This window comes from Lagopus muta, chromosome 1, assembly GCF_023343835.1.
Source record: "Lagopus muta isolate bLagMut1 chromosome 1, bLagMut1 primary, whole genome shotgun sequence".
NCBI classification, from domain to species: domain Eukaryota; kingdom Metazoa; phylum Chordata; class Aves; order Galliformes; family Phasianidae; genus Lagopus; species Lagopus muta.
The window spans coordinates 103,783,283-103,807,962 of record NC_064433.1 but is presented as its reverse complement, the minus strand read 5'-3'; the positions used below and the strand labels follow the sequence as shown (position 1 = coordinate 103,807,962).

The window sequence follows — 24,680 nt, the reverse complement described above, 5'->3', positions numbered from 1 at the left end:
TTCTGAAATGATTATGATTGTCAGAGAACAAGGTTTTTGCCAGTGTAAGAGAGCTGGTCTGTGCCCCTGAGCTTGCTTAAGCAGTTAATCTGCGTATGAACTCTTAGTCTTAGAGATCACTCAAAGGATATTAATCATCCCTGAGCGTTTAGAAACATACATTTGTGCAAGTCAAAAAGTAGTGGTTGAGTGGCAGTGGGGTAGCTGCAGGCTCAGGTTGGCTCTTAATGCAGGTCTTCCAAAGGAGAGTGTGTAACATCATGTGTGTGTACCTATGTATGCATTGCCAGTGAGTGTTGTCAGTGGTCTGTGATTACTTGGTAGCTGGCTTGCACGAGCAGAGCCTGTGTTTGAATATTGCAGTCCATGTACTTTGTCTTCTTTGTAACAAGCTGTGACCTTCTTCCATCTAGGAACCGGACTTGGAGAGATTTTATTTTCTTTTAGATTTACTGGTATCAAGGAAAAGTCAAAGACTTCAGACTGCAGTTCAGAGAAGACATTTCATGCTTTTCTCCTGCTCTTTTTCTTCACCTCCTTCCCTTGCCTGCTAACCATGAGAAAGAGCCAACATTTAAACAGTGTTTCCTGGTCACGCTTCTCAGTTTGTTTTCTTAGCAGGGGGAGTCCGAACAATTTCCTGTAATTTTGAAGCTTTTCAAAGTAAAAGTTGCCAATGGCATTCCTAAATACTGTCCTATCTTAGCATGTCTCTGATGTGCTTTGCTCTTGGCCTCCGTGCTGTGTATGGAAGTCCTCCAAATTTGTTCTGCTATGGGTTGAGAGTGTAGATAAGGGTATACCTGGCAGACAGCTGTGCTCATCCCACTGCCACTGGGTAATGCTACAGTCTCTGTTGGAAGTCAGTGTCTCTCTGGTGAAATGGCTGTTATAGGTAAGCCCAAGCAGAGACTTGTGTGCTCTCATCTCAGCTGGACTGAAGCAGCTTGGGGTGCTGTGGCTGGCCCTGGAGCTAGGTTGGAAGGCAAGACTGGCAATTGATCTGTAAGGAGGCAGGATCCATCCGTCACTGTCATTGGCATGGTTTGACTGGATCAAACCCTTCCACAAGCTGTGAGTAAGTTACAAGGCAGTGTGGTTGGGTTGACCAGCACTTAGGAAGGCTGATCTCTTCATGAGGAGTTTTTGCCCTTCTGCCAGACTCATTCCTGAGCAGTTGGTTCATAATTGTTTGAGAGTGTGCCCCTGAGCTTGGAATTCATGAATCACAAGAGTCAGTCAGGTGGGAAGGGATGTGTGGGGATATCTGGTCTACCTAGTCTATCTAGTCCCTCTGCCCAAAGCAGGGCCAGTTCTGAGATCTTTCTCCAGGTAGATCTCGGACTTCTGAGAATGGAGCCTGCACAACCTCCCTGTGCATCACGGTCCGGCTTCATTTCTCATCTCAGGCATCTTCATGGTGAAGATCTGCATGTATTCAAACAAAACTACTAGTGATTCAATTGATGACGACTGTAGCACTGTACGTGACCATAGCATGGGCACCATTAGAATGGGTACAGCTCTTGACAGCTATTGGTTTGCTCATTTTGAGGAGTACAGGGCAGGCAAACAAGTACACAGTAACACTGTCAACTGATACTGTGTCATTGCAGTGAACAAGGTGACTATAAAAAGGAAAAATATAAAAGTAAAATTGCCTGATAAAATTGCTTTTCAATTGAATGACTTGATGGGAGGTTTTATAAGGGGGAAGAAGACCACTAAAGTAGCTCGAACAAGTTAACAGGAAAGGTAGAAAAAGGGAAGGCACTAAGACATAAAACTGGCAGATATTAAATCTTAGAGATGTTTTGGGGGATGGCAAGTCCAGCTGTGATATTTATAGTTCTGAGTTGCCATATGGAAGTCAGTGGTGCTTACCCTCTAAGCACAGTGTGAAGGTAAGGCCTCTGCTCACATTGGAGAGCTTTGGACAGGCTATATGTAAAGACTGTCAGGACTGGGCTCTGATTCCTGTGTAGAGCTCGGATGCGGTAAAATTCATACCAGATTGGGGTTTCTTTTCTTTGACATTGAGGGGAGTTTGTTTACCATCTGGCTGTTAAGATAGGAAAGAGGAGAAGGAAAAAGAAAAGAAATAGAGCTTGTTTTCTAAAAATGAGAACGCATAGAGTCAACTCGCATCTTTTATTTTTATGCATTGTGTCTAAAATAGATGCAGGTCTGCCTACTTTCTTAACATGCATCTGACAGAAAGTAATAGCCCCCATTTACATTTCTGTACCGTTTCTTTCTGTGGGGGTCTTGGAGTGCTTCTTGGGGGGGACCAGACAATGAGAAACAGTGCCTTCAACCTGCATCTACCTCATTATCTGGTCTGCAGCAACTGGCAAAGCTGGGACCATGGGGCGGCAGTGGGAGCTTTCTGAGCTGGCCTTGTTGCCTGCTTTGGGTGGTGTGGGCAGCTGTGGAAGAGCATCCTTAATTTCAGAGCACTGTTGTTGTGGAAAGCTCAAAGAAGCCTCTGGGCACCTATGGGACTGTTTGTTCTGCCATCCATCCTGTATGCTGGGTGCTTCCCTTCCATGATTTTCCAATTTCCACTGCCTGACAGTGAGTGGTTGTTGAGAAGCTGACTTGGCTTTGGATGTGTCCATCACCCCTATGCAGTGGGGGTTGGAGGTAGGGGTGACAAAAAGGAGGGTGCAAACGGCATCACTGTTGTAGTCTCCTTAAAGTATTTAGAATCACTGAAGATGATGATTTTGTTCAATAAATGGGCTTTAAAAAAAGGTTATGTTGGGAGGGTAGTTCCTGTCATGCCAGTTATGTTTGTGGAAGTTTACAGTCACTGTTTTTAGTTTCATACCCAGTTTGCCTCCTGGCTACGCCTGGAAAGGGGATCTAGAAAAGGGGAAGCTGCTCAGAGCTGTTTACTTTGGATCTATTGCGGGTGGTGTGGTTTCCCCCTCTCCCCCCCACCTTGGTTCCTGGCCCCCCTTCTCCCAACTCATGACAGGGCCTTGTGTGCACGGTGAGCCATTGCTGGAGGTGGGGCAGAGGCTGCCATTAGGCAGCATCATGGATTTTGGTAGGTCTAAGCCAGATGTGACGTTTTAATTAATTAAATTATTTTGGTACTGTTGAGCTTTATACTGGGCTGGTGTTAACGACAGTACCAGGGCATCAACTGTAACTCTGCCTCTGCGCAAGGTCTGTGGTCATGGGCAAACTACTTGCTCTCTGCTTGGCCGTGTAGAGGATAGAGATAATACTTGCCTCACAGGGGTATTATGAAAGTTAATTTGCTAATTATTTATAAAGCACAGTGGGATGCTACTTCAGTTCTACACAGTGTTACGTTAACATCTAATTAGTTATTCCTTATGATGCTTCATTTTCTTTCTGCTATAAATATTGGCCTAATACAGGGCCAATGATGACTCTGCCTGTCATCTTGGTGACTCAGATGGAACAAGCAAGCTGGAATGAATAAACAGGATTTGGTTTGTAAATGATCTCTGTTTCTTTTTCCTCTTTTATGCCATCTTATCCATAAAACTGACATTGTTGGGATTAGGCCTTTTCAGCAGTTGCATTCAGTGCAGAAGTTGTGTTGCATGCAGGAGTGCTGAGCCATCCCTCTGCAGGCCTCAGGAGGGTGTCTAGAGACCTTGGGCTTAAATTTACTGCACTGGGGAGATATTTGCCATTGCTTTCAGTGGGGTCTGGACCACAATCTGGGATTCCAAGATGCCTTTTTTTTTTTTTCTTTTGTTTTTTCACTCTTCTCTAAATTTGTCTTTCTGTCTTCCCTTGTTAGTGTTTGCATCCCATATTGTGTTGCTTTGTTTCACATTGTGTGTAACATGAGTAACATGGCCAGGGCTGTAATGAAATTTCGTATGACAGTGTGCTGCTTTTTTTCTTCTGAAAATAAATAAAGCTCAGAGACCTTTGCTGTATGTCAAAGGCTTTACCTGGCTTTGGGCAGCTTAAGGCCCCTTTGAAGACATCCTGTACGCTTCATACTTCAGTGTGGTGAATTGAAAAGCTTGTGAGTCCTATTTTAGTGTTTAGTGTTGAATAATGTTGACAACTAATGTGAACCTATGATATCCATCACCTGGCAGCATCATCACTAGTGTACAGCTTGTCACTCATTTTGAACTGATTTTTTTCCAATAAAAGTGAAACCATTGGCAGTGATCTGGTGGAAGCATGTCAGTGTACCAAGAAGATGACAGCAGCTACTGTGCAGTTTCTTTCAAAGAAATTCAAAGAAATGAGAGGAAGTGTTAGGATTATACTTCTTGAATAAAATGTGCCTCCATGATCCTGGTCGTTGAAAAAGGAAGCGATCCCATTGCATTAAGCTCTTGCAATATTGTTGAGCCACAGTGACAGTTGTGAACCGGGCAGCCCTGCCTCCTGCATCCTCCAAAGGGGTCTCATGCACTCTGTGAGCCCTCCCTGGGCTGGGGAGCTGCAGAAGCTTGCAGCAGCCTTGGGTACATGTGTGCATGAGCTTCTCTGTGAAGCCAGGACAGCCTCACAACTTAGGCTTTCTTGAGGCTAGATGACTAAAAGCAGGCCTCTTTGATAGATAGGAATCCTGTATGCTTGAAGGGAACTTATAAGCAGGGGAACGACTTTTTACAGTCTGAGGCTGATACAACAGGTTATGGCTTTAAACTGCAAGAGGGGAGATTTAGTTTAGATGTTAGGAGGAAATCCTTTCCTCAGAGGGAGGTGAGGCGCTGGCACAGCTGCCCAGAGAAGCTGTGGTGCCCCATCTCTGGAGGTGCTCAAGGCCAGGTTGGATGGGGCCCTGGGCAGCCTGAGCTGGTGGGGGGCAGCCCTGCCCAAGGAAGTGGGTTGGAACTCAATGTTCTTTAAGGTCCCTTCCAACCCAAACTACTCTATGATACGATTCTATGCATGGGGGTGTGTGCTTTACTTGTATGAATCTGGATGACTCCGGTAGTCACTGCTACTACTGCTCCTACCTCTGCGTGTGGGGTGACTTGTGCTGACTGTTGGCGAGTGATTTCCCCGAGCACACTCTGCAGAGTCAGTGTGAGAACTGTAAGCAACAAGTGGCACAAGGAAATACAAATGTTCAGTTCTAACTTTTCGTTGCTCCAGAGGTAGCAGTGCGTGCCTGTTGATGGTGGTTTCACAGGCAAGTGTGCTGGCTGATTGCCACCATCCCCTCCCTGTAGCTCATTAGAAACCTTTCAGCTACCCTTGCCATGTAACAACTGGGATCAATTTTCCCATGAGTTGATATATATGCTGACCTCTCCAAAGGAAAAAAAAAACCTTTAGTTCATTAGCTTACTTTTGTAGAGGCTGAAATGGAACTATTTGTGGCTGAACAATACTTGTCTTTCACTATTCTGTTCCTAATCCCAAATAGAAACATGAGGCTGAGAAACTCCTTCTGATAAAGGGGAGTATGGATGCATTCAATCTAGTATAAATTTTCATGGTGTTAAAATTCTTTAATCGGCAAGGGTTGGTTTGCAGGTTTATTGGATGAAGTAAAGACAGGCAGCGTCAAGTATCAGTTTGAGGAGGTAAGTGATTCTGATGGTAATGCGTGGTTTTCCATCACTGCCCGCTTGTGAGATTCTGCATCACAGAGATCCAGCTCAAAAGCTGAGACTTTAAAAAACAATTAATGAAGCCTGTGTTGACTTTCTATCTCAATTCATCGTTGAATAAAAGGTGGCTCAAACAAAACTGTGTCCTCATCTAGACAATGACAACCTTTTGTTTTACTAGTAGTCTTGGTCATAGCTCCTTCTGGATGTGTGAGGCTGCATGGGTACCACTGTGGGAGTTACTTTCAGGATAGGGGTGTTACCAAAGTGGAGCCCCCCGTGCCTGGTTTCGCCACAAGTATCCATTATCCTCAAGGATATACATGAAACAACTTGACCTCCGAAACCCAGGCTTTGATTATAGAGCTGTAGCTTACAGTGTTTTGTGAAAAAGGAATGTAACATCACAGCCAAGTGTGTCAGAGTGCCTCGCTTGCACCACCAGCTTGGTCTGTGGCTGTGGGATGTTTGGAGCTCCGTCAAAACTGGAGCTAGCCATCTCAGTGTGCAGCCTGTTGTCATTCTTGGCAGATGATAATTGCCTTCTTGGCCCTGGGTTGTGTCCTGAATGTGCCTGACCAGAGGGTTGACAAAAGCAGGTATGTTGTCCTCTGTGGTTTCCCTCTTTAGAATCACCACCATTGCCATCAAGGTCTTGAAAAAAGGTCTGCAAGGCTCCAGTTGCCTGCAGGATGGAGACGGGGCCTTTCTGTAGACAGGACGCTTCTCCAAGGCCATCTGTTTGCACCAGTGGAAAATACAGCTGATACGATCATGAATTTTTGAAGCGCCTCGGCTTTGTAAGGTAACCCATAGTTACAGAGATACGGTCTGCGTAGCCCTGATGTTCCTCATAACTTACTGCTGTGCTCTGTGAGTCACTGTACTGTAGCTACTCCCAACCACTTCTCTGCCCAAAGTGATAATCCATTGTTAAAATGATATTAACTCATGTGTGCTAATTAGCAGGTGTGCCCGGGTGTGAGAAGCCAAGGATGTTAATTAGGTCTGATGAAGATACCTTTACTCAGGGTTTGGACTCACGTCTGCTGGAACGTGTCTCTCCTTCCACAGCTGAGGAGGTGCTGTCCTGCAGTGATGTCCCCAGCTGATGTGGGCCACTGGGGATGTCTTTCTCCTCAGCAGAAGGGGACTCAAGGAGGGCCTGGAGACTCCTTGTAGGATTGTCAGGATTTTATTTTTTGTGGTAATGGAAAGGAAAGGGCTTTTCCCATCTATACTGTATTCATTTGGCTAAGAAAAGGAGGAGAAGCATAACCATCTCTCACGCCAACTGCATGTCATCTTCTAGCCAGAGGCCTGCAGTGCTTAGCTGGTGAGCTGGTGGCCACTTCTCTCACTGTACTGGAGGTGATGGCTCCGCTGGCTGGCCAGCTCGGCAGCCTGTCTCTGGCCCAAAATATGCTAGGTTGCCTCCAAACAGGTTTTGGTAGGTCTTTGCTAATTGCAGAGAGCACCACGGTTTATACAAGCTAGCATGTGCATCTGGGAGAAAGCCCACATCAAAAGGCATGTATTGAAATGGCTTAGTGGGGTTGACAGCATGGCTGGGCCTGGAAATGCCTGTTCTCCTGGGACTGGCGGGCCTGAACCAACAGGCTGAGGTGGGGTGTTGCCAGCTGGCTGCTCCCCATCCTACCTGCGCCTGTTACTTTGCTCTGGAAATCTCTGGGGCCTTTGCGGGCCATGTTCCTCAGCCTAGTTTTGCAGAAGGGTCATCCTTTTTGCACCAGGTCAAGATGGGGAGGTGAAATTACTGCTTTTGGTCCTTCTGCACCAGTTTAAAATTCATCGGTGGCCAGGCTGACTGTTGCCTTCTTTGCCTGAAGGCAGCTACGAGAGGGGAAGGCAGACACATCTAACCAGTGTTTTGGGGGGATCCTGGGCTGGTTGTGGACTTGCTCTAGATAATCAGGAGATGGCAGGAGAAGGTGTCACAAAGCACTGTAGCAAAATGCAAATCCATTTAAGGCTTGTAGCAAAAGGGTGTGCCTCTTTGGTCTTTCTAAGCTGAAAAACACTTCAGACAATCACTTTCAATCTCACATCGTAAGCATATATGCTTCTTCTTTAGGACTTGAGAGTAATTGCTTTGTATCTCAGGGAGCTTGTGTGTATGCATGCGTGTGTATATGTACACACCAGTTTCCATGTAACAGAGAAGCCATTTTGGTGCTGGTGACTAAGTGCAGATGACATGGGAGCTCCCAACGTGGTTTTGCCTTTCGGGCTGTTGAAGACGGTGAGTGTTTGCTGTGCCCTGCTGAACCTGGAGCAGGTGGGAGCAGCTGTCATCTGAATCACTCCCAACTTGCCAAACCTGCTTGCTAGCCTGCTTGGGATTTGCTGTTGCCCTCCCTGAGCACTTCAGGAGGAGTCAGCCTGCTCCCCTGGTCTGCCTGTGGTTTCTTTCTTCTGGCTGGCCCACAGATGTTTGGCTTTACTCATTCTGTGCTCAAATTAGCTGTAAGGCTGGGGATTGGTCTTTCCATTACTTTCTTTGCCAAGCATGCGTTCAGTCCCATCCCTCCCTCAGCCCTTTCTGCTGTTGCGATGGAGGACTGCCCTGCTCGGCAGGAGTGCCTGCAGCCACAGGGGGACCCGGTGGTTTCTGAGCGTGGGCAGATACATCGGAAAGATCTGACTTAGATGTGAAGTTAAACAAAGCCTGCTGTTTGAGGTGGACTAAAACTGACTGTTCCGCAAGTAAACTCAGCTTGCATGCATGCCTGTTTCCGATAATGGGGTGTATTAAGAATGATTGTGCAGAATCACATCACTTGTCCAGCTGCCTCGGCTCAGATGTTCCGGGAAAGTCTCTTCTCCTCCCATCCTGTCCTCCAGCATCCATAGCACCTGAGCATGGGGAGCCCCATAGCTCTGTGTTTGTTGCAGTTGGACAAAACCATGGAAGAGCTGGGGTCTTGTGCCTAACTTTTGTAGTTTCTTCTTCTTTTTGTAATAATTTTGTCCTTTGCCCAGTCTGTTGTTACTTCTGGATTGCAGAGGTCAGAACTTCTAGAATACGGTTAGTGCTCTGTATTTCTGAAGCATCACACTGAGCTGTAAATGTTAATTTCTTGTTTAATTTGGTGATTTCTGTTTATATAAAATATTGACTGCATTGTTTGCTTCATTCCAAGGATAGTTTGATAACTGTTTTTCTTCCTCCTTATAATTGAGCACAGAGTCAAAATAGGGCAAACTTATGGATAAACAGGATTTGTATTTCTGTTTCTTTTTGGTAGCAGCCATTAGAAAATCCTGATTTTGGGGGACTGTGCTGGTTGAAACTGAATTTAGAAACAGCTATGTGAAAGCAGTGAACTCAGAAATACCTGATCCATGTGGAGTTTTCAGATCTCTTCAGTTCCTTTGCACCAGTGGACAACGAAACGTGGGACAGTTAGGCATGCATGTGTTCCCAGAGGAGTACCTGAGGAGAGATCTTGCAGTACGTAAGACAGTTGAGGACAACAGCAAGAAGTGCAGAATAGGTCAGAAGTTTTTATTTTGAGTTGCCCCCTGAAAATGCGTGCAAACCTTGGGCAGGGCACAGTTTAGCGAAGCGACAGAGGGGACGACGGTGCTGTGGTCACAGGCATGAGTTGCCACTGTCAGCGGGCTGGGTGTTGTAATTATGGGCTGCCCTTGCTCTTCGTCATGACGGTGAGTTAAAGCCACCCTGGAGGGGAGTCCTCAGGAGCTGGGATTTCGGGAGCCAGCGGCTGAGTGGCAGCATTTCCCACCAGCCAGCGCCTGGGGAGCGCTGTGAGGAGGATTGCAGGGAGAGGGAGGGAGGGATGGTGAGAGCCCAAGCCTTCAAACACACCCAATGGGCCCATCTCATCTTTGCATGAAACTTCGTGAGTTACACCCACTCTGAAGCAGAAGGGGAATGAAACGCTGACGCTTCCTCCTTTCTGTTATTGGCAGCCAGCGCTTGTGAAATACGGCAAGCAAAGATGTTTGTGCTACTGATGATGAACGGTAAGATGATTTACAGCAGCACAAACTTCTCCTGGGGGCCGGGTTGGGGACAGCAGTTAAGCTCAGGCTGTGAAATGTGTCTGTGGGCTGTTGCGTTGTTGTGCTGTCTGAAATGCAGCATGTCCGGGAACCTCTGTGAGGCTTTCCTCTCTCAGCTTGTGTCTTTTCCCAGCGTGGACAGAAGTGTTTCTTTTTCTAAGTCATGTTTAATGGGATCATTGGGCACTGTTTGCTTTTACGGGGTTTGTGCTTGTCGCAGGTACGGACGCACCGCGCTTTTGTTGCAGGCAGGGAGAATTCAAAGTGATTGAAAGGGAGCCAGCTATTTAGTAGCTAAATTATCTCAGAGAGAAAATGTAGTATCTTGTTACTTGTTCAAGATACTTCCCTTCTCCAGCTGTCTGGCTGTATTTTTAGTAATTACAGGTTGCCATGCTCTTTAATTGTTTAAAATGAGCCCTGCAAAAGGTTTCAACTTGAATTGAGCTCTGTTAGATGTTTCTGTGAGGCACTGAGAGCTGAAACATTCTGAAGGGCGATGCTGCAGCACCCCTAAATCAGGTGAGAAGGGGGATCTGAAGGTCTCACACTTGGCCACATCCCAGCAGTGCTGCAGAAGCAGGCGTGAGGCTGTCCTGCATCAAGTTGCTCGTTTTTTTCTGATTACTACTCTGCTTACGAGGTTGTTCCATACACCAGTCGCTATCTTTAAATCTAAATTGCTTAATTCCTGTGTTGGTGATGGGAAATGTGGGCATCCTGGCCATGCAGTTACAATGACTAAGACAGCATTCAGAACCGGCCTGGCCCTGGGGGTGTCTCTACACTGCGACCCTGACCCTCTGCCACTGCAATGCTGGGTGCTTCCTGATGGAAGGAGTGGGGTTCAGGTCTGATTCACAGCTTATCGGCTCTGAGGAATTTTCCTGTGCAGAGGCGAAGTGTACTGTGTCTGTTTTTGGCAGAACAAAGTCACGCTGTAGCTGTTTTAAATGTTAGAGCTTTAATTGTTTCATTTAATATGCCAGAAACCCATTGTCAAGGCAGCTATTAATTCCTTTGACAGTGTTTTGGTATTCCAGAGGTGACTGAAGTGTTCGCTTGCTGTTGATGTTCTGGAGCCAAAGGAGCAGTCTGTGGGTGTCAGTGGGCTGCTTGTTTTTCCCTTATCCTTTCAGAGGCAGAAGTGATCTGTGTGCTATGAGAAATGTGTGGCAAATCATTGTGTTAATCATGGCAAATGGTGCTAAGGGACCAAGAGCAGAAGCGTGGCATGCCTGCTCGCACCTCCTCAAGGAACTCGCTCTTGAAAGGATGCCGTCTGTTTGCAAGAGAGCTCCAACTTGTTTTGAAGCAGAACTACTTTGTTTTTCCAGAATGTATGTTGGGATTAAATCTGCCAAGCCACAGATTTGCATCATTCAAGCGTTTGCTGTAGCTTTATGCTTTTGCTCCAGGAAATCAGTGATGGGGTTTCTGCTGGCTTCAGCATAGGGCAGGCATTGCTTCTGCACGATGGCAGCCTGTGGGAATACAGAGGTGGGAGCAAGCCAGCTAGATATTGGTCTTCTGAGCAGACACAGCTGACTTTCAATGAAGCTACACATTAGGTTAGACACTAGGAGAGGATCAGGGTGGATACAAATTAGGTTGGATATTAGGAAGACTTTCTTCTCAGCAAGAGCAGTGCTGCAGTGGCACAGGCTGCCCATGGAGGTGGTGCAGTCACCGTCCCTGGAGGTGTTCAGGAGCCGTGTGGATGTGGCACTGAGGGACGTGGGCAGTGGGCGTGGGGGGGTGGGCTGGTGGTTGGGCTGGATGACTCCATGGCAGCAGAATTCTTTGACACTGCTCTTAGCTTTGACATTGGCTAACCAGCTAGTTCTGGTCTCTGCCATTGCAAAGAAATAGAAGGTCTTTGGTGGCGACCGGAAGAGAATAACTGCTCCATAACAATTTTTTAAGAGAGCAAAATCAAATGCAAAAGAAATCTTGGTGTCAAATATTTGAAAGAATTTAGCAAGAAAGAGGGCGGCTCTTTGCTGATTTGTATTTCTCAGTATTATTTTGTTAAATAATAGACTAAGTGGTGTGTTTCTTTGAGTTTTATGGAACAGTAATCCATTGCTGGATGAGGAGAATGCATTATTTATAGATTAGAGTGTTTTAACGTCCTGGTATGGGATTGTTTAAGAAGGTCAGGATTCAGAGTGCTGGAAATGGGATTAGCCCAGCTGTGCTGCAGACAGTGCAGAAGGAGAGGAAAAGAGGAAGTTATCAAGTAAATATTTATGTTTTTATTGTGCCTTACAAGACATAAGTCACATCAGATTGAAGGGTTTCTGGAACCAAAATGTAGTTTTCTCCTTATGGGTCACAACATTTCAAGTCTTAATTGAATTGTAAACAAACGCCAGCATCCTTTTTTTCCTAACTCAGCAGGCTGTCTCTCTGCTGCCAGTTTGCTTTCTCCGTGGGATGGTGTCAAAAGACTGGAGGAGCAGAGAGCATCTGTGATAACATCAACCCCCCTTCCTTCCTGGGGGAAGCAAGCATTTTGTGTGTGTGCACAGGCTCTGGAAATGCAGCCCCCTGGCCAGCAGTGAGAGACTTGTAGGCAAATGGGTGTTGGGTTGATTCACTGCAACGCACTTCTAATGTAATTGCTTTCTCAAGCTCCCAATTAGGCTTTCAGCAAGACGTGGAATACCATGTTCTCAGGTAGCTGAAAATGTTCTTGGAAAGCCAGCATGCAAGTGATCCCATAGTGAGGTGTGGGGTGGTAGCTGAAGGCTGGCTCGCGGAAGACTAGTAGTGTCTTCTGTTGCATTTTCTACTGTTGTCTGGAGCTGGTCTTGATTATGGAGTAATTAAGAGCTCAAACTCAGTGTCGTTAATGGAGTTTAACAAATTGCCAGGCTTCAGCCGAGCTGCAGTAACTGTGTGTGTACGGTTAGGATTACAGTGAGTGTGCCATGATGCGACTTCAGTGAGAGAGATGTAAGATAAATTGCACTCCTTGTATTGCCATGGGTGTAACTGAATTACAGCTAATGAGCAGCAGCTCTGTAAGTAAGCTGGAGTAACTGGCTTGGGCCTGACCACAAATCACTGTGCATGCATCAGTGGTGCTGTAGTGCTTGCTGAGTGCTTGCAGACGGGGGCATTTCAGGAGTGGTTTGGATCTGTCAGAAGATCAGGCATACAAATTGCCTGGGAACACGGGGAGATTCCTATGTTGGCAGCCAATATAGATAGGCTCCTCCTGAAAGGTGAGGGTGCTGATGGCAGAGGTGGTACTGGTGGCTGTTGGGTTTTCACTAAAGAGATGGAAGAGGCAAAAGCATTCTGAAGAGACAGAGACCTTTTTTTGCTTTATCCCTTCCAGTCAGTTTGAAGCTGGTGAGTCTCTTATGCTTAGTCTCATATGACTAGTGCAAGAAAATATCTCGCTTGTTGAAGGGATTTTGTATTGAATGGTGAACACTGAAGGAGCACTTGGATAGCATTGTTTTTATGAAACAGATGGGTGAGTAATGCTGTGTACTCCTGTCATTGAGGATCTCTGGTGGTCAAGTCAGAAAGGAAATAAATAACCCTTCTGCCATCTACTTCCCAGTTGAAAATGGCTTTGTTACACATTTGCATTCACCATTTTTGGGAAGGTATATTGAGACTGTGCTCCGTGCTCTGAGACATTTAAGTGGTGGCAAAGGCTCCTTTTTGCACAAGGAGCACAATGTATCCATATAATGACTGGTGTTTGGTGGGCATTGTTTCTGGGATGGGTCAGGAATACTGGAGGTGTTCTCAATCCTGTGCTTGCCAGCCAGGCAGACCCCAAGCAGCGGCTGCTCATGAGCTTTGTCTCCTGTTCCTGGGCTGGGGAGGGCCCCTCTGTGTGTGCCAAAAGCTGAGACACTTGAAGCCACTGCCACTGCCATGGGAGTGTGACTTGCTCTGGGTTGGGGTCCTGAGCGGGTGGCTGTTTGTGAGAGCTGCAGATTTATGCCGTGAATCAAAGTGGCTTCTGCAAACATTTGATGGGTGTCTGATGAATTTCAGTGGAATTGGTGAGTAATAAAGTGCCAAAGGTTGCTTTGTTTCAAAGTAACCTACGAGTTATTTTTTTTAAACTGTGACAGTGGATCCTATTTCGCTGTGCAACGCGACAGGGAAAATTCTCTTTCTCACCTTTTTTTTTTTCCTTTAAGTGAGAAGCAAGTTGCATTTTTCTTGACTTCCATTGCATCCCAAAGAGGAGTTAGCAAGGAGCTGCTGTGAGAGGTGTGAAGCACTAGCAGTGCATGGGGTCTTGGTGTGAGATTCAAGGCAGGATACAGAACTGCGTGCAGTTAGAAGTTGAAGGACTAAACTTCTGATGAAAGAAGCTAATGGGAGTTGTTTTCTTTCTGCTTTTGTCTTTTCAAAGCAAATTAATCTTAATGTTTCAGTAACATCTGGATGATTTCTTGGCAATCTTTTTTTTTTTTTTTTTTTGGAGAGCAGTATATTTTTTGTATTTTGTCATGGAGTGAAAAATTACTGTAATTTACCAGTCTTTTTTTTAATTTGGGAAGTCACAGTATTTGATATCTTCCATCAAGCTGTCATTTCTGGAGGCACAGGAATTGAATGCATGACATTTCAGCTTTTGTTTACTGTTTAGAACAGATCCTTATACTTGACACGGTTACCTAAGCATACCTTAAAGTTTGGAATTTATTTTGTTAAGAGAAATTAAGAGGAACAAGAATTTTTTTTTGAGCAAGAGGTAGATGCATTCAGTTGCTTTGGGCCACCCAGACTTGGTAAATCTGTATAAATATCCAGAGCTCCCCAAGGACTGTGGAGGCCACCTGGGGTCGCTGAGGAGTATAGCAAGACTGCAGTATGTAGCAAGGTAAGCTTCTGTTTATGCCTTCATGTTTCAGAGAATCTTATGGCCGACCCCACTGGCATCTCCTTTTCCAGGAAAATTGTAGTTGTGTGAAACCTCAGTGACATTAATGGGGTGTTTGGCAAGCTTGATGCCAGTGGCATGTTGTTAGTAGCCCATCAGGTAACTGGGAGCTGGGGTGATGGCCCCATTTTGGAATTGGAGGGCAGCAAGCAAGAGGAAGGGCAGGGAGGGGCTGGCAGTGAGGAGATTGTAGGAAGGACAAGGATTTAGGGGATGGAGGGGAGAGAGAACTAGAAACAAGGATTTGCCCCTGAACTGAACGTATTGGTGGGCAAGAGTCTTGTCAAGTTCTGTAGGACAAGAGGTAATGGCCTCAACTTGTGCCAGGGGAGGTTCAGGTTGGGTATTAGGAACAATTTCTTCTCAGAAAGAGTGGTAATGCATTGGAACAGGCTGCCCAGGAAGGTGGTGAAGTTATCCCTGGAGATGTTCAAGAGCCGTGTGGATGTGGCTCTGAGGAACATGGTGAGTGGGCTGACAAGATGGACTAAATGCTTCTAGTGGTCTTTTCCAACCTTAGCAGTTTTATGATTCTGTGTTTTTAGATTGGTTAATCCTTCTGGAAGACAGGAGGCTAAGCCACTTGAAGCCTGCCGAAAGCCTTTTGAATGGTATGGTTCTCCCAAAGCACTGGGTACCATGGGAAGTGGGAGCTGGGTCTGCTTCTCTGCTCCAGGCACAGTGCAGCTCCCCCTTTGCCAGCACCAAACAGTTGATGGACACAAGGTGATGGACAGGCCAAATCTACAGCAATAAGAAAAGCAGCTTCAGCTCTGTGTGAGCTCCTGGATCAAGCATCACATATCATGGTGTGATAGTAAGGCAGGTGGGAAGTCAGATTTTAGTCCACACTGGAGCTTTGAGATGCAATCACAGCATCGGTATGGCAGGGTCTGTGGTAAATCTCAGGAGATGATTTGGGTAGATGGTATCTTGGAACAGAGTCATTTCAAGAGAACATGTCTCCTGTGTGTAAAACACAGATACAGCAACCTGTGAAATGTATAGGAAGTATGTCAGTGGAGTATGCTATTTTTGCATAATTCAGCAATGCAGAATGTTGGAGACTGTGTTTTGTGAAAGTAAGCAGTGAAGTGCTGAAACAAATGCTTGTTTGGTGCTGAGCATGAATGTGAAGGAAAAAAAAAAGTGGAAGTCTTTGAGGACTAACCAAAGGAGCCCAGATAAGCCACAGTTCTCATATAGTGAGTGGTCAGGCAGACAAAATTGCAAATAAATCTATTAAGACAAAAAATATCCTATATACTAAAATTTGTAGAGTTGCAGAGATGGGCAATCCTAGAAGCCTTAGTACATGGTAGTATTTGGTTGACAGAATAGAAAAGAGCATTGAAGTGGCTCTCCAAGGTGTCACCTCATTCCTTGGAGAATGGCTGTTAGTAGCTTGGGGTTTGGGGTTTGCTTTTCATCATTGTGTGGTTTGGGGATGTAGAGTCCTGTGCTCTTAGGAAGATTTACAACATTTTTATGTTATTTATTGGATATGCTTTGAATGTTTGCAGTGCATTTTACCCTCAATTGTTTAAGCCTAGAGGTGTATTCTGGAAGAGCAACAACAAGCCTGAGATCTTCCCTTTGAAGTCAGTTTGGGGTTCTGATGACCTAATTTCCAAGATGTAGGCCTGCCTTTCATCCTCTTAAGGACTTGTACCCTTTATGGCACTGTGGGCTTGCCTGCTTTGTGGGGCTGCATGCTGCTTGCCACCGCAACCTGCTCCAACTTTGCTTGTTCCTGCTGTTCCATGACTTAGACTTGGTCTAAGTCTATTGGCTGATCATCCTGTTTCTGAAACACTGTCTTAGCCAGTGCTGCCTGAGATTGCTGGATACCCCTCATCCAGATGGGGCTGGCCACCCTTAGCTTGCCTGTAATTTAGAGAAGATGACAGGCAAGCTGTAGATAGCCAGTTTTTTAAGAGCAGTTTTGAACCTGATCATCAGAGTGAGCATCTCCAACTTTAAATGCACCGAGATCTGCCAGCTGCAGAGAGCTATTTCTGTGCAGGAATCCCTTTAATGTTTAATGCACTTTTGTTAATTGAGCCCCATGATGAGTCACTTAAGGGAGCAGCATCAGATTTTCAAAACCTCTGCCCACCTGTTGCTTCCTCTGGCTTCTTTGTGGCATGCCAAAGTCCAGAATTGTTCAGAGAGAGAAGTAAAACAAATCCAAGGGAAGATAGGTTTTGGCACTGTGTTGTACTGATGAGAAGGAATCTGGGATTGCAACATTTTCAGCACATATTAAAAGTTAAACTTTCATGGAATTCTCTGAAAAATGGAGTGTTTAAATATGTGGGGATAAAAGCTTTTAGAACATTTTATTCCTCTCCGAGCTACTGATTCATTCAGTAAATGGCAGTAAAATTTCTTGCTTCACTGCAATCTGCAGAAAGGCATTAGTCATGTCTTAGTGTTGCACAGAATTTGGTACAGAAGGCAGAGATGGCATCTTCATGCCTTCTTGACAGTGCTTGCTTTTCATTATCCTCGTTGCACCAAGAGGTACCAAAACGTGTCGACATGAGTTTCTTACCCAGGTTCTCAGGAGGGCTCAGAAATAAATCAAGTTGCGCAGCTTCTCCAAAGGCATCACTTGCCTGTGCTCTCAGCTCCCCACTAGAAGGGCACTGAGTCCACCAGTGTCCAGGTCTGGAGCCACCCTGCAGGTCCCCCCAGGGAGTTTCAGGCTCTCCCGCAGCTGAGTGAGGCAGAGATTTGGGATTATTGACAAATGAAATTAATTTGTTATGACTAAAGCTGGACCAAATTTCATGTTTAGAGTCTCTCCTAGTAAAACTGACAGAGCAATAAGCGGATTATCTTCTTCCGACCTCCTTTTTTTAAACCAAATAGATGAATGCTGGAGGCCAGGGATTCATATTCCATCGTGCCTGACCTACAATTTACTGCAGCATTACCTCAAAGTAATTGAGTGGGTCCTACAAGTCTGTGTATCAGGCTAATATTAGTTGCCTCTTAAGGAGGTGCATGTGATTCCTTTCAATTAATTTTGGAGAGGCTTTTTATGTGAGCTAAAATGATGTTGTGTTTTTCTGAAGCCCGAATGAAATTGTGCGGTGCTGAGCACAGTCCCTCCTATCTAACAAGGTATTTGTCATCAGCACTTCATCTGCTCAAATACCTCACCTGTGTAAATAGATTTATTCTCACTTAATTTCAGTCGCATAGGAAAGCATTTGCTCCATCTGCAAAAGGAGATTTGAAACGCAGGGAGATTTAAGATTCTTGCCTGTGATTCCATGGAATTAAATTGGAGAGTGGAGCCTTAGTCTCATCCCTTAGCTGTGAGATGCAGCCTTCACTTTAGCTTCACAACTAAATAAACTAATAAGCCTGTCAGCGTGGATGCTGCACTCTGAGATTCTTAGCTTGCAATGAAACAGAATCCTCTGGAATTTGAAAGTTAAGAAGGAGGCAGCAGCTTTAAGCCACGTTCTCCTCTTTGCAAAACACCCCACATGGCTTCTCTGATGGCTCTCCTAATATCTTTTTGAATAGGAGAAAATAAGCAACAGAGCAAAATGTAAGAAAACAACAGGAACACGAACATGCCTGCTATAAGTACTGCAGGTTATTCCATCAGGCTAATGACAGAAAATAGGTCTGCCTGATGGGACAGCCTTGTATTGTGCTGTCGGATTTATTCAGCAGCACAGAGTGTGATCTGAAGTGCTACCTGTTAGCATTAGCTGATAGCTGTAAATCTGAAGACTCGAGGTTTTGTAATAGTTTCTGGATGGATGCGATTATCTCAACAGCTACACTTGAAAGCCATTATTTTATTTTCATTATGACACTGCAATAATGCTAAAAGGATTAAACAGAAATGTATGTGAAGAACTTGATCCCTTAGAGTGTGAGGCATACAAATTGCATGCCTGAGCTGGGTTATCATGATTTTATACAGAAATTGAATGTTGTTTGTTCTTCTTTTGACTGAGTGATCAGTTATGCTTCCAGCTTGATGCAGACCGGTGCAGCTGCCCTTTTTCTTTGGGCTGTCATCAGAGATGTGTATGCACATTTGGCTCAGCAAGCTCATCGAGATGTGATCCTGGGGGATGCTCAGAGATCTGAGTCCCTCCGGAGGCACTTGGAGGCCCATGGGCTCCCCACACGAGTTACCCTGCTTATGATGAGGTTTCCCTTGTCTCATTTGGGGTGGGTAGTTGTGGTAGCACTACAGGCATTTATTTTCCTGTGGAAAAGGGATTGAGCTGTAGCAGAAGGCACCTCTGTGTTCATAACAGCTATGTTGAAGAGGACATGTCACTGTAAGTTAGGTTGGATGGGTCTTTATGATGAGCAATCTTATCTAGCTGTAGATATCCCTATTCTTTGCAGGGAGGTTGAAGTAGATGACTACTAATGGTCCCTTTGAACTCAAATGATTCTATGATTCTAAGTGTCTACGTAAAAAATCTCAGTAGAATGGACTTTCTTTGTTTTGTTGTCCAAAAGGTGGCATGGTGACCAGAGCTTAGGTCTCTCCGCTCCTCTCCCACTGGCTGAAAAAATGTGGGGTGTGCACCAGAGTCCTTCTAGGGCATGGGTCCAGCAGTGGCCATCTGTGGCATGTAGATGGGACTCGTGGCCCTACAAGTGCAGAAGAAAAGGTAGCTAAGGGTGTTGTCTTCTACAGCAGCAAACTAAGCCGAGCACTGAATCACCGACTGCCCGCAGCTGTCTATGCTGGTCCTTTACTGGAAGTTACTGCCCCTGCAGTGGTGGTGGTGATGAAATACTTGTCTCTGAGCTGCTCAGCCTGTAAGCCCCAATTAAAATCAGAGCAGTGCGCTTGGGTGTGCCCATGGTGATCCTTTCAGCCGCCACACCCTGACCAGCCTGCCCTTTCTATTTACAATCCCTTGCTACAGGTAAAGTGGTTGAGACCCAGTCACTAAACAGCACAGTGTAAGAGTGGGGAGAAAGGATGGAATACTGCGTTCTCATGTATTTGCTTTAGGAGAAGTCATGTTTTGAACTTCATTTGAACAAGGTTCCTGTAGATGTTATGGTAAGGGTGGTGAGACACTGGCACAGGTTGCCCAGAGAGGTGGTGGATGCCCTGTCTCTGGAAACACTCAAAGTCAGGCTGGATGGGGCTCTAAGCACCTGATGGAGCTGTGGGTGTCCCTGTTCACTGCAGGGAGGATGAAGTAGATGGCCTTTAAGGATCTTTTCCAACTCAAATGATTCTATGTTTGTATTGACTCCTGATGGAACCAAAAGTGCAGAATAATCCATAACATTCTGTCAGATTTTTCTTCCAAGTCCTGTAGGTTATTCTTTTAATTAAAGATGCATTAAATTTAAGTGGTTTTTTTTTTAGTAAGAGAGCACTGAAAATATTCTAAATACAACTGTTTGTTAGTCCAGCATGAAACAGTTTTAATTTAAAAACAGCAAATGTTTCAGCTGAGTTTCCATAACAATTATTACTTATTAATTATTTATGTCATTTTTCCTCATTAAAAATTGAATTATTAGTATCCTAGTTCTAATTCTGCTCAGAATTAGACTTTGTACATAGCTTGGCATATAAAATCACTTCCTGGCTTATTTCATAAAAAGCACTGCAACCTTCTTTAAAAAAATGGGATGATTACTGCATCAGCTTCTCTCCATCTAAAGATATTGGTAGGATATTGAGGTTCTTCTGTAGATTAGTCTAACAAACAAAATATTAATACGTTTAAGTCTGATGCTGAAGCATCAAGTTAGTTTATGTGACATCAATCACAGCTTCATAATCAGACTAGTTCAGTATGTCATGTTTGGTATAGTGTTGTCTAAATTAAAATTCATGGTTAGTTGTCATGATACTGAATGTGATTTATCCTCATCTATTTTACTCTATATGCATATTCATAGACTCATAGAAAGGCTTGGATTGGAAGGAACTTTAAAGATCATCAAGTTCTAACCCCATGCCATGGGCAGGGCTGCCCCCCACCAGCTCAGCTGCCTGGGGCCCCATCCAACCTGGTCTTGAGTGCCTCCAGGGATGGGGCACCACAGCTTCTCTGGGCAGCTGTGCCACCGCCTCACTGCCCTTTGAGGCAAGAGCTTCCTTCTAACATCTAACCTCAATCTGCCCTCTTTTAGTTAAAAGCCATTCCCCCTTGTCCTTCCGCTGTTCAGCCCCTTTTCCAGTGTTAACAGCCTGTAGTTTTGTGCAGAGGCTTTCAGAATCTCTATTAGTGCATCTAGAAGTGTTGCAGCGAAGGTGTGGAGCCCTGAGAAGAAGCTGGCAAGCAGCAGGCTGCAGAGAAGCCATGGATGTGCCTTCCCAGAGCCCTCCTGCAGGTTCCTGTCTGCCGCTACACAGCCCCCAGCCCAGCACCCCTAGGACAAGCTGCTGAGGTGTCTGAGCACGTGGGCTGGAGTTATCAGCCCATGGCATGAACTAGGCTGGCGTTGTTGTTTCACAGTGTCGCACAAGAATGCGCTTTGTCACTTAGATCCTCTCTGTAGAAATTTATCAACATGTTACACTTGGCACAGCGAAGGAACCAAGAAAATTAACAACATTTTGCTTTTTTATTGCAGCTTAGTACCAAGAACTGCACTTAGCGTTGTTCAGTTTTGTTATTTAATGCTTGTTTTTTTTAAACAGGATGAATTAGGAAAGATGTACAACTGAAACATCTTACTTATCTGTTCACAGCACATCACATTCTTCTCATGAATATTTCCCTCAAGCTCAATTAATGAATTAATTGGGTTAAATCACACACTTAGAGACCACAAAAAAATTATTTTCTGTTTCATTTTGATGGATATTGTCTTAAATGGTGCATGTGCAAGAAAACGTGTAAGTAGTGTTCTTATGGGATCAACAATTCGTAATTCAATTTAGGATGAAGTTACTGTCTGACAGGTAACTAGGAGAGCTGTCCTTTTGTCTCCATTAATCTTCATCTGAACGTTCACTAAAAAGCAGCACAGGGATGGCTTCATTGCCGATACATTGCTAGCAGTCCTTCCTTTGCACTGATCCGTGCTTCAAGCTGCTCAAGTAAGTTAAGGGTTAACTGTCTGGAATTCTGCATAATTTTTTAATCTTGTTTCTGTTTAATAAAGTTACTTGTCAGGGTGGTAGCTGAAATAAAGACCCTGGTGTTGCTTTGAGGGACAATGCTTAAATTCATCCTCTAAGCATTCATATAAAAACATCCCTTGAGTCAGGTTAGAGCCAATTGCATTATGCCAGTGCTGAGCTTTTTTTCAGGTCTTATTTTATGGCATTTAAATATCTTCCTTGCAAGTGGGCATTAGATTTCTGTGGGGAAAAGAACATGAATTCTGGAAAACTCGCATAAACAAATTAGAATTGGCAAGCAGAACGCTGCTGTGTTTTCCCTTCTTGCTAAAGGTTCCAGTAGGAAGGTCTCTTGACGATACAGAAATATCCCAGAATACAGGCTTTGTAGGAAGAAGCTGGAATCCAAAGCAGGGCAGTACCTTTTCCTTTTGAAGCACCATCCCACCTATGTTTGCATTTTCTGCATTTTTCATCTTGTATTGACAGAGATACATCAGGATATGTTTGCTGAAAACAAAGGAGTCAATGAATAAAGTCTTTCGCTCTATTGTTCCCCAAGCTGGTCATGGGCTTTTTTTTTTCCCTAAGCCTGTTAGGCTGGGTTTTAAAAAAGCACTCACAAAACCCAAACAGTACAGCAAAACCAAAAGTGCCAGAGCAGGTGTTGCTCACTTGTTGAGACAAGCAGAGACTCATTTCCTTTTCAAAACGTGGTCAGGAGTCAGACTTAAAGAGGAAGATCAAAACAGAATCACCAAACATAAATTAAAAAAAAATTGGATCGTGCCATAAAGTCTTGTGTTTAAATGTAGCGTTGCAAAGACAGAACAGTGCTGGGCTACTGTGCGTGCATGTAAATCCTCTTTCAGAGCCTTCCTAGAGTTTTTCCAGCATTCTTGCTCGTTACTGAGGTTAATTACAACCCATTTCATTTCTCCTCCCATTCTGATATTCCCAATCTCATTAGCTGCTTTTTTTTTTAATGCTTCAGCACAAAGCCGTGTCTTGCGATAAGCACCAGGTTTTATGAATGGCTCTGAGAGATATTCTTGTATTTTTCAGCAGTTGGCAGCGCTGCCTGTGTGCCACAGTCCGGTTCCTCTTTGGGAGATCTATACTTTCAGCTCTGGCACCCAGTGCTGATTGGGCCATCATCCACCTGGTGTTTCCTACGGGGGGTAGTGCAGTAGCTGCTAAGAAATGGTACGTCGCATTCATAACATCACAGAATGGTTTGGGTTGGAAGGGGCCTCAAAGCCCACCCAGCCCCAACCCCTGCCATGAGCAGGGCTGACCCCCACTGGCTTGGGCTGCCCAGGGTCCCATCCAACCTGGCCTTGACTGTCTCTGGTGATGGGCCACCACAGTTTCCCTGGGCAGCTGTGCCAGCATCTCAACACCCTCTGAGGAAAGAGCTTCCCCCGACATCTCACCTAAATTTCCTCTTTTTTCATTTAAAGCCATTCCCCCTTGTTCTATCAGTGTTAGACAGTGTAGGAAGTTGGTCCCTTTCCTGCTTGTAAGCTCTCTTCACGTACTGGAAAGCTGCAAGGAGGTCTCCCTGCAGCCTTCCCTTCTCCAAGCTAGAGAAGCCCAACTCCCTCTGGACTTACTTCAACAGCTCATCCTTCTTCTAGTGCTGGGGACTCCAGGCCTGGATGCAGTACTCCAGATGGGGCCTCATGAGAGCAGAGCAGAAGGGGACAATCCTCTCCCTTTCTCTTCCTGCTGTCCACCCCTCCTTTGATGCAGCCCAGGACACTGTTGGCCTTCCAGGCTGCATGCACACACATGATTTTTAGGCTCCCCAGGCACTGAGGAGAGAAAAGCCCCAAGCAAGCAGCCTGTCCCTCCCACCAAACGGTAGGAGCAGAGGCCTTGAGCAGGATGTATTGCTTCCAGTGGAGAAGCCACGACCACTGCTGTCTGGAGCTTCTTGTGTGCCCCCTGTAAAAAAAACACTGCATACGTTTTTTTTTCATTCAGTTACACATTCAAATTTCACCAGGGTGCTTTTCTTAGCGAGTATGGGAGCTTCTGCCTAGTTTGTTGGTGGGGCTGGGGGAGGCTGTTTGCCTTTAAAAGTTCATGGTGGCCATTGTGTAAAATGTTTTGCAAGTTACATCGCAGTGGGAAAAGTACATGCAGGGCAGACTCTACAAGCCAGAGCGGAAAGGTGCCCTGCAAAAGTGATTATGCATTCTTTTTCATGTTTTTTTTAAGAGGCAGGGAATACGTTGAGGCGTGTTAAAACCTGTACGGAAAGTGATAATCGAGTGCCTTCCTCCTTTCCCACAGCTGGGTGTAGATAAGACACACCAAACTTAATGCCTGGTTTCTTTTGTTCGTAACCCTTTCCCACTAGGGCGCTGCATATTCTAGTGTTGGAGGTTTGATGAAGGTGCACTGCAGAAGGTCTGTGGGGCTTTGTTCTAGACGTCTGGCTTTGTCACTGTCCTGGGGGCTGCAGTGTGCCACTGAGCTGCCATGGGTCCCAGCTGGTGGTTGTGAGGGCTTTCCCCTCAAACACATTGGGATGGGCCTGCACTGAGAGCCCTTGCGTCCTCCTTTCCTTCTACCTAGCACATTCAATAGGGCTTTGCAGCATAGAGCAGAGCTCGGTGTGAGTGGTGGTAGAAATTGGCCTCAAAGTACTGTTGCATCTGTCGCGGCCGTAGTTTATTTGTTTCATTTCCAGAGCGTTGCAAGCAGGGCTGGTTTAAATTAGGTCTCCCTTGTGATCTGCTGTGCTGATAAGTGGTCAGAGGAAACGATATCCCATAAATTAATTGACGCAGTGGGATTTCAGATGGTTCTTGGAGTAGTGTGACTCTTATTTTTAACATGAGGTGGCTCCTCAAATATTATCATCTTTTAAAGGGATTCTCTGCGTATGTCCATAATTATTAATCTCCTAATTAAACATGAAATGAGCCCTGAAACATAGTGGATCTATTTGGAACAAAGGAAACACATCAGCTTTCTGTATCTTCTATAAATACAAGAACAGATGAACCAAGAGAAATCCCACAAAAATGTT

The 24,680-nt window shown here is 45.2% G+C and overlaps 1 protein-coding gene across 12 annotated transcripts in view; it reads left to right on the top strand.

Annotated features, from left to right (window-relative positions):
• The window catches only part of TIAM1 (TIAM Rac1 associated GEF 1), a 172,192-nt gene that overhangs the window by 49,971 nt on the left and 97,541 nt on the right, over nt 1–24,680 (top strand). For 3 of the 12 annotated variants that reach the window (XM_048934116.1, XM_048934127.1, XM_048934122.1), the window contains exon 1: nt 9,419–9,584. The exons of 8 other annotated variants lie outside the window; for them this stretch is intronic. In XM_048934116.1, coding sequence (XP_048790073.1) covers nt 9,560–9,584 — 25 coding nt within the window. In that variant the 5' untranslated portion in view covers nt 9,419–9,559. Of the gene's footprint in view, nt 1–9,417; nt 9,585–24,680 lie in introns of those variants that run through there. One more of the 12 variants, XM_048934128.1, reaches the window with a different exon arrangement.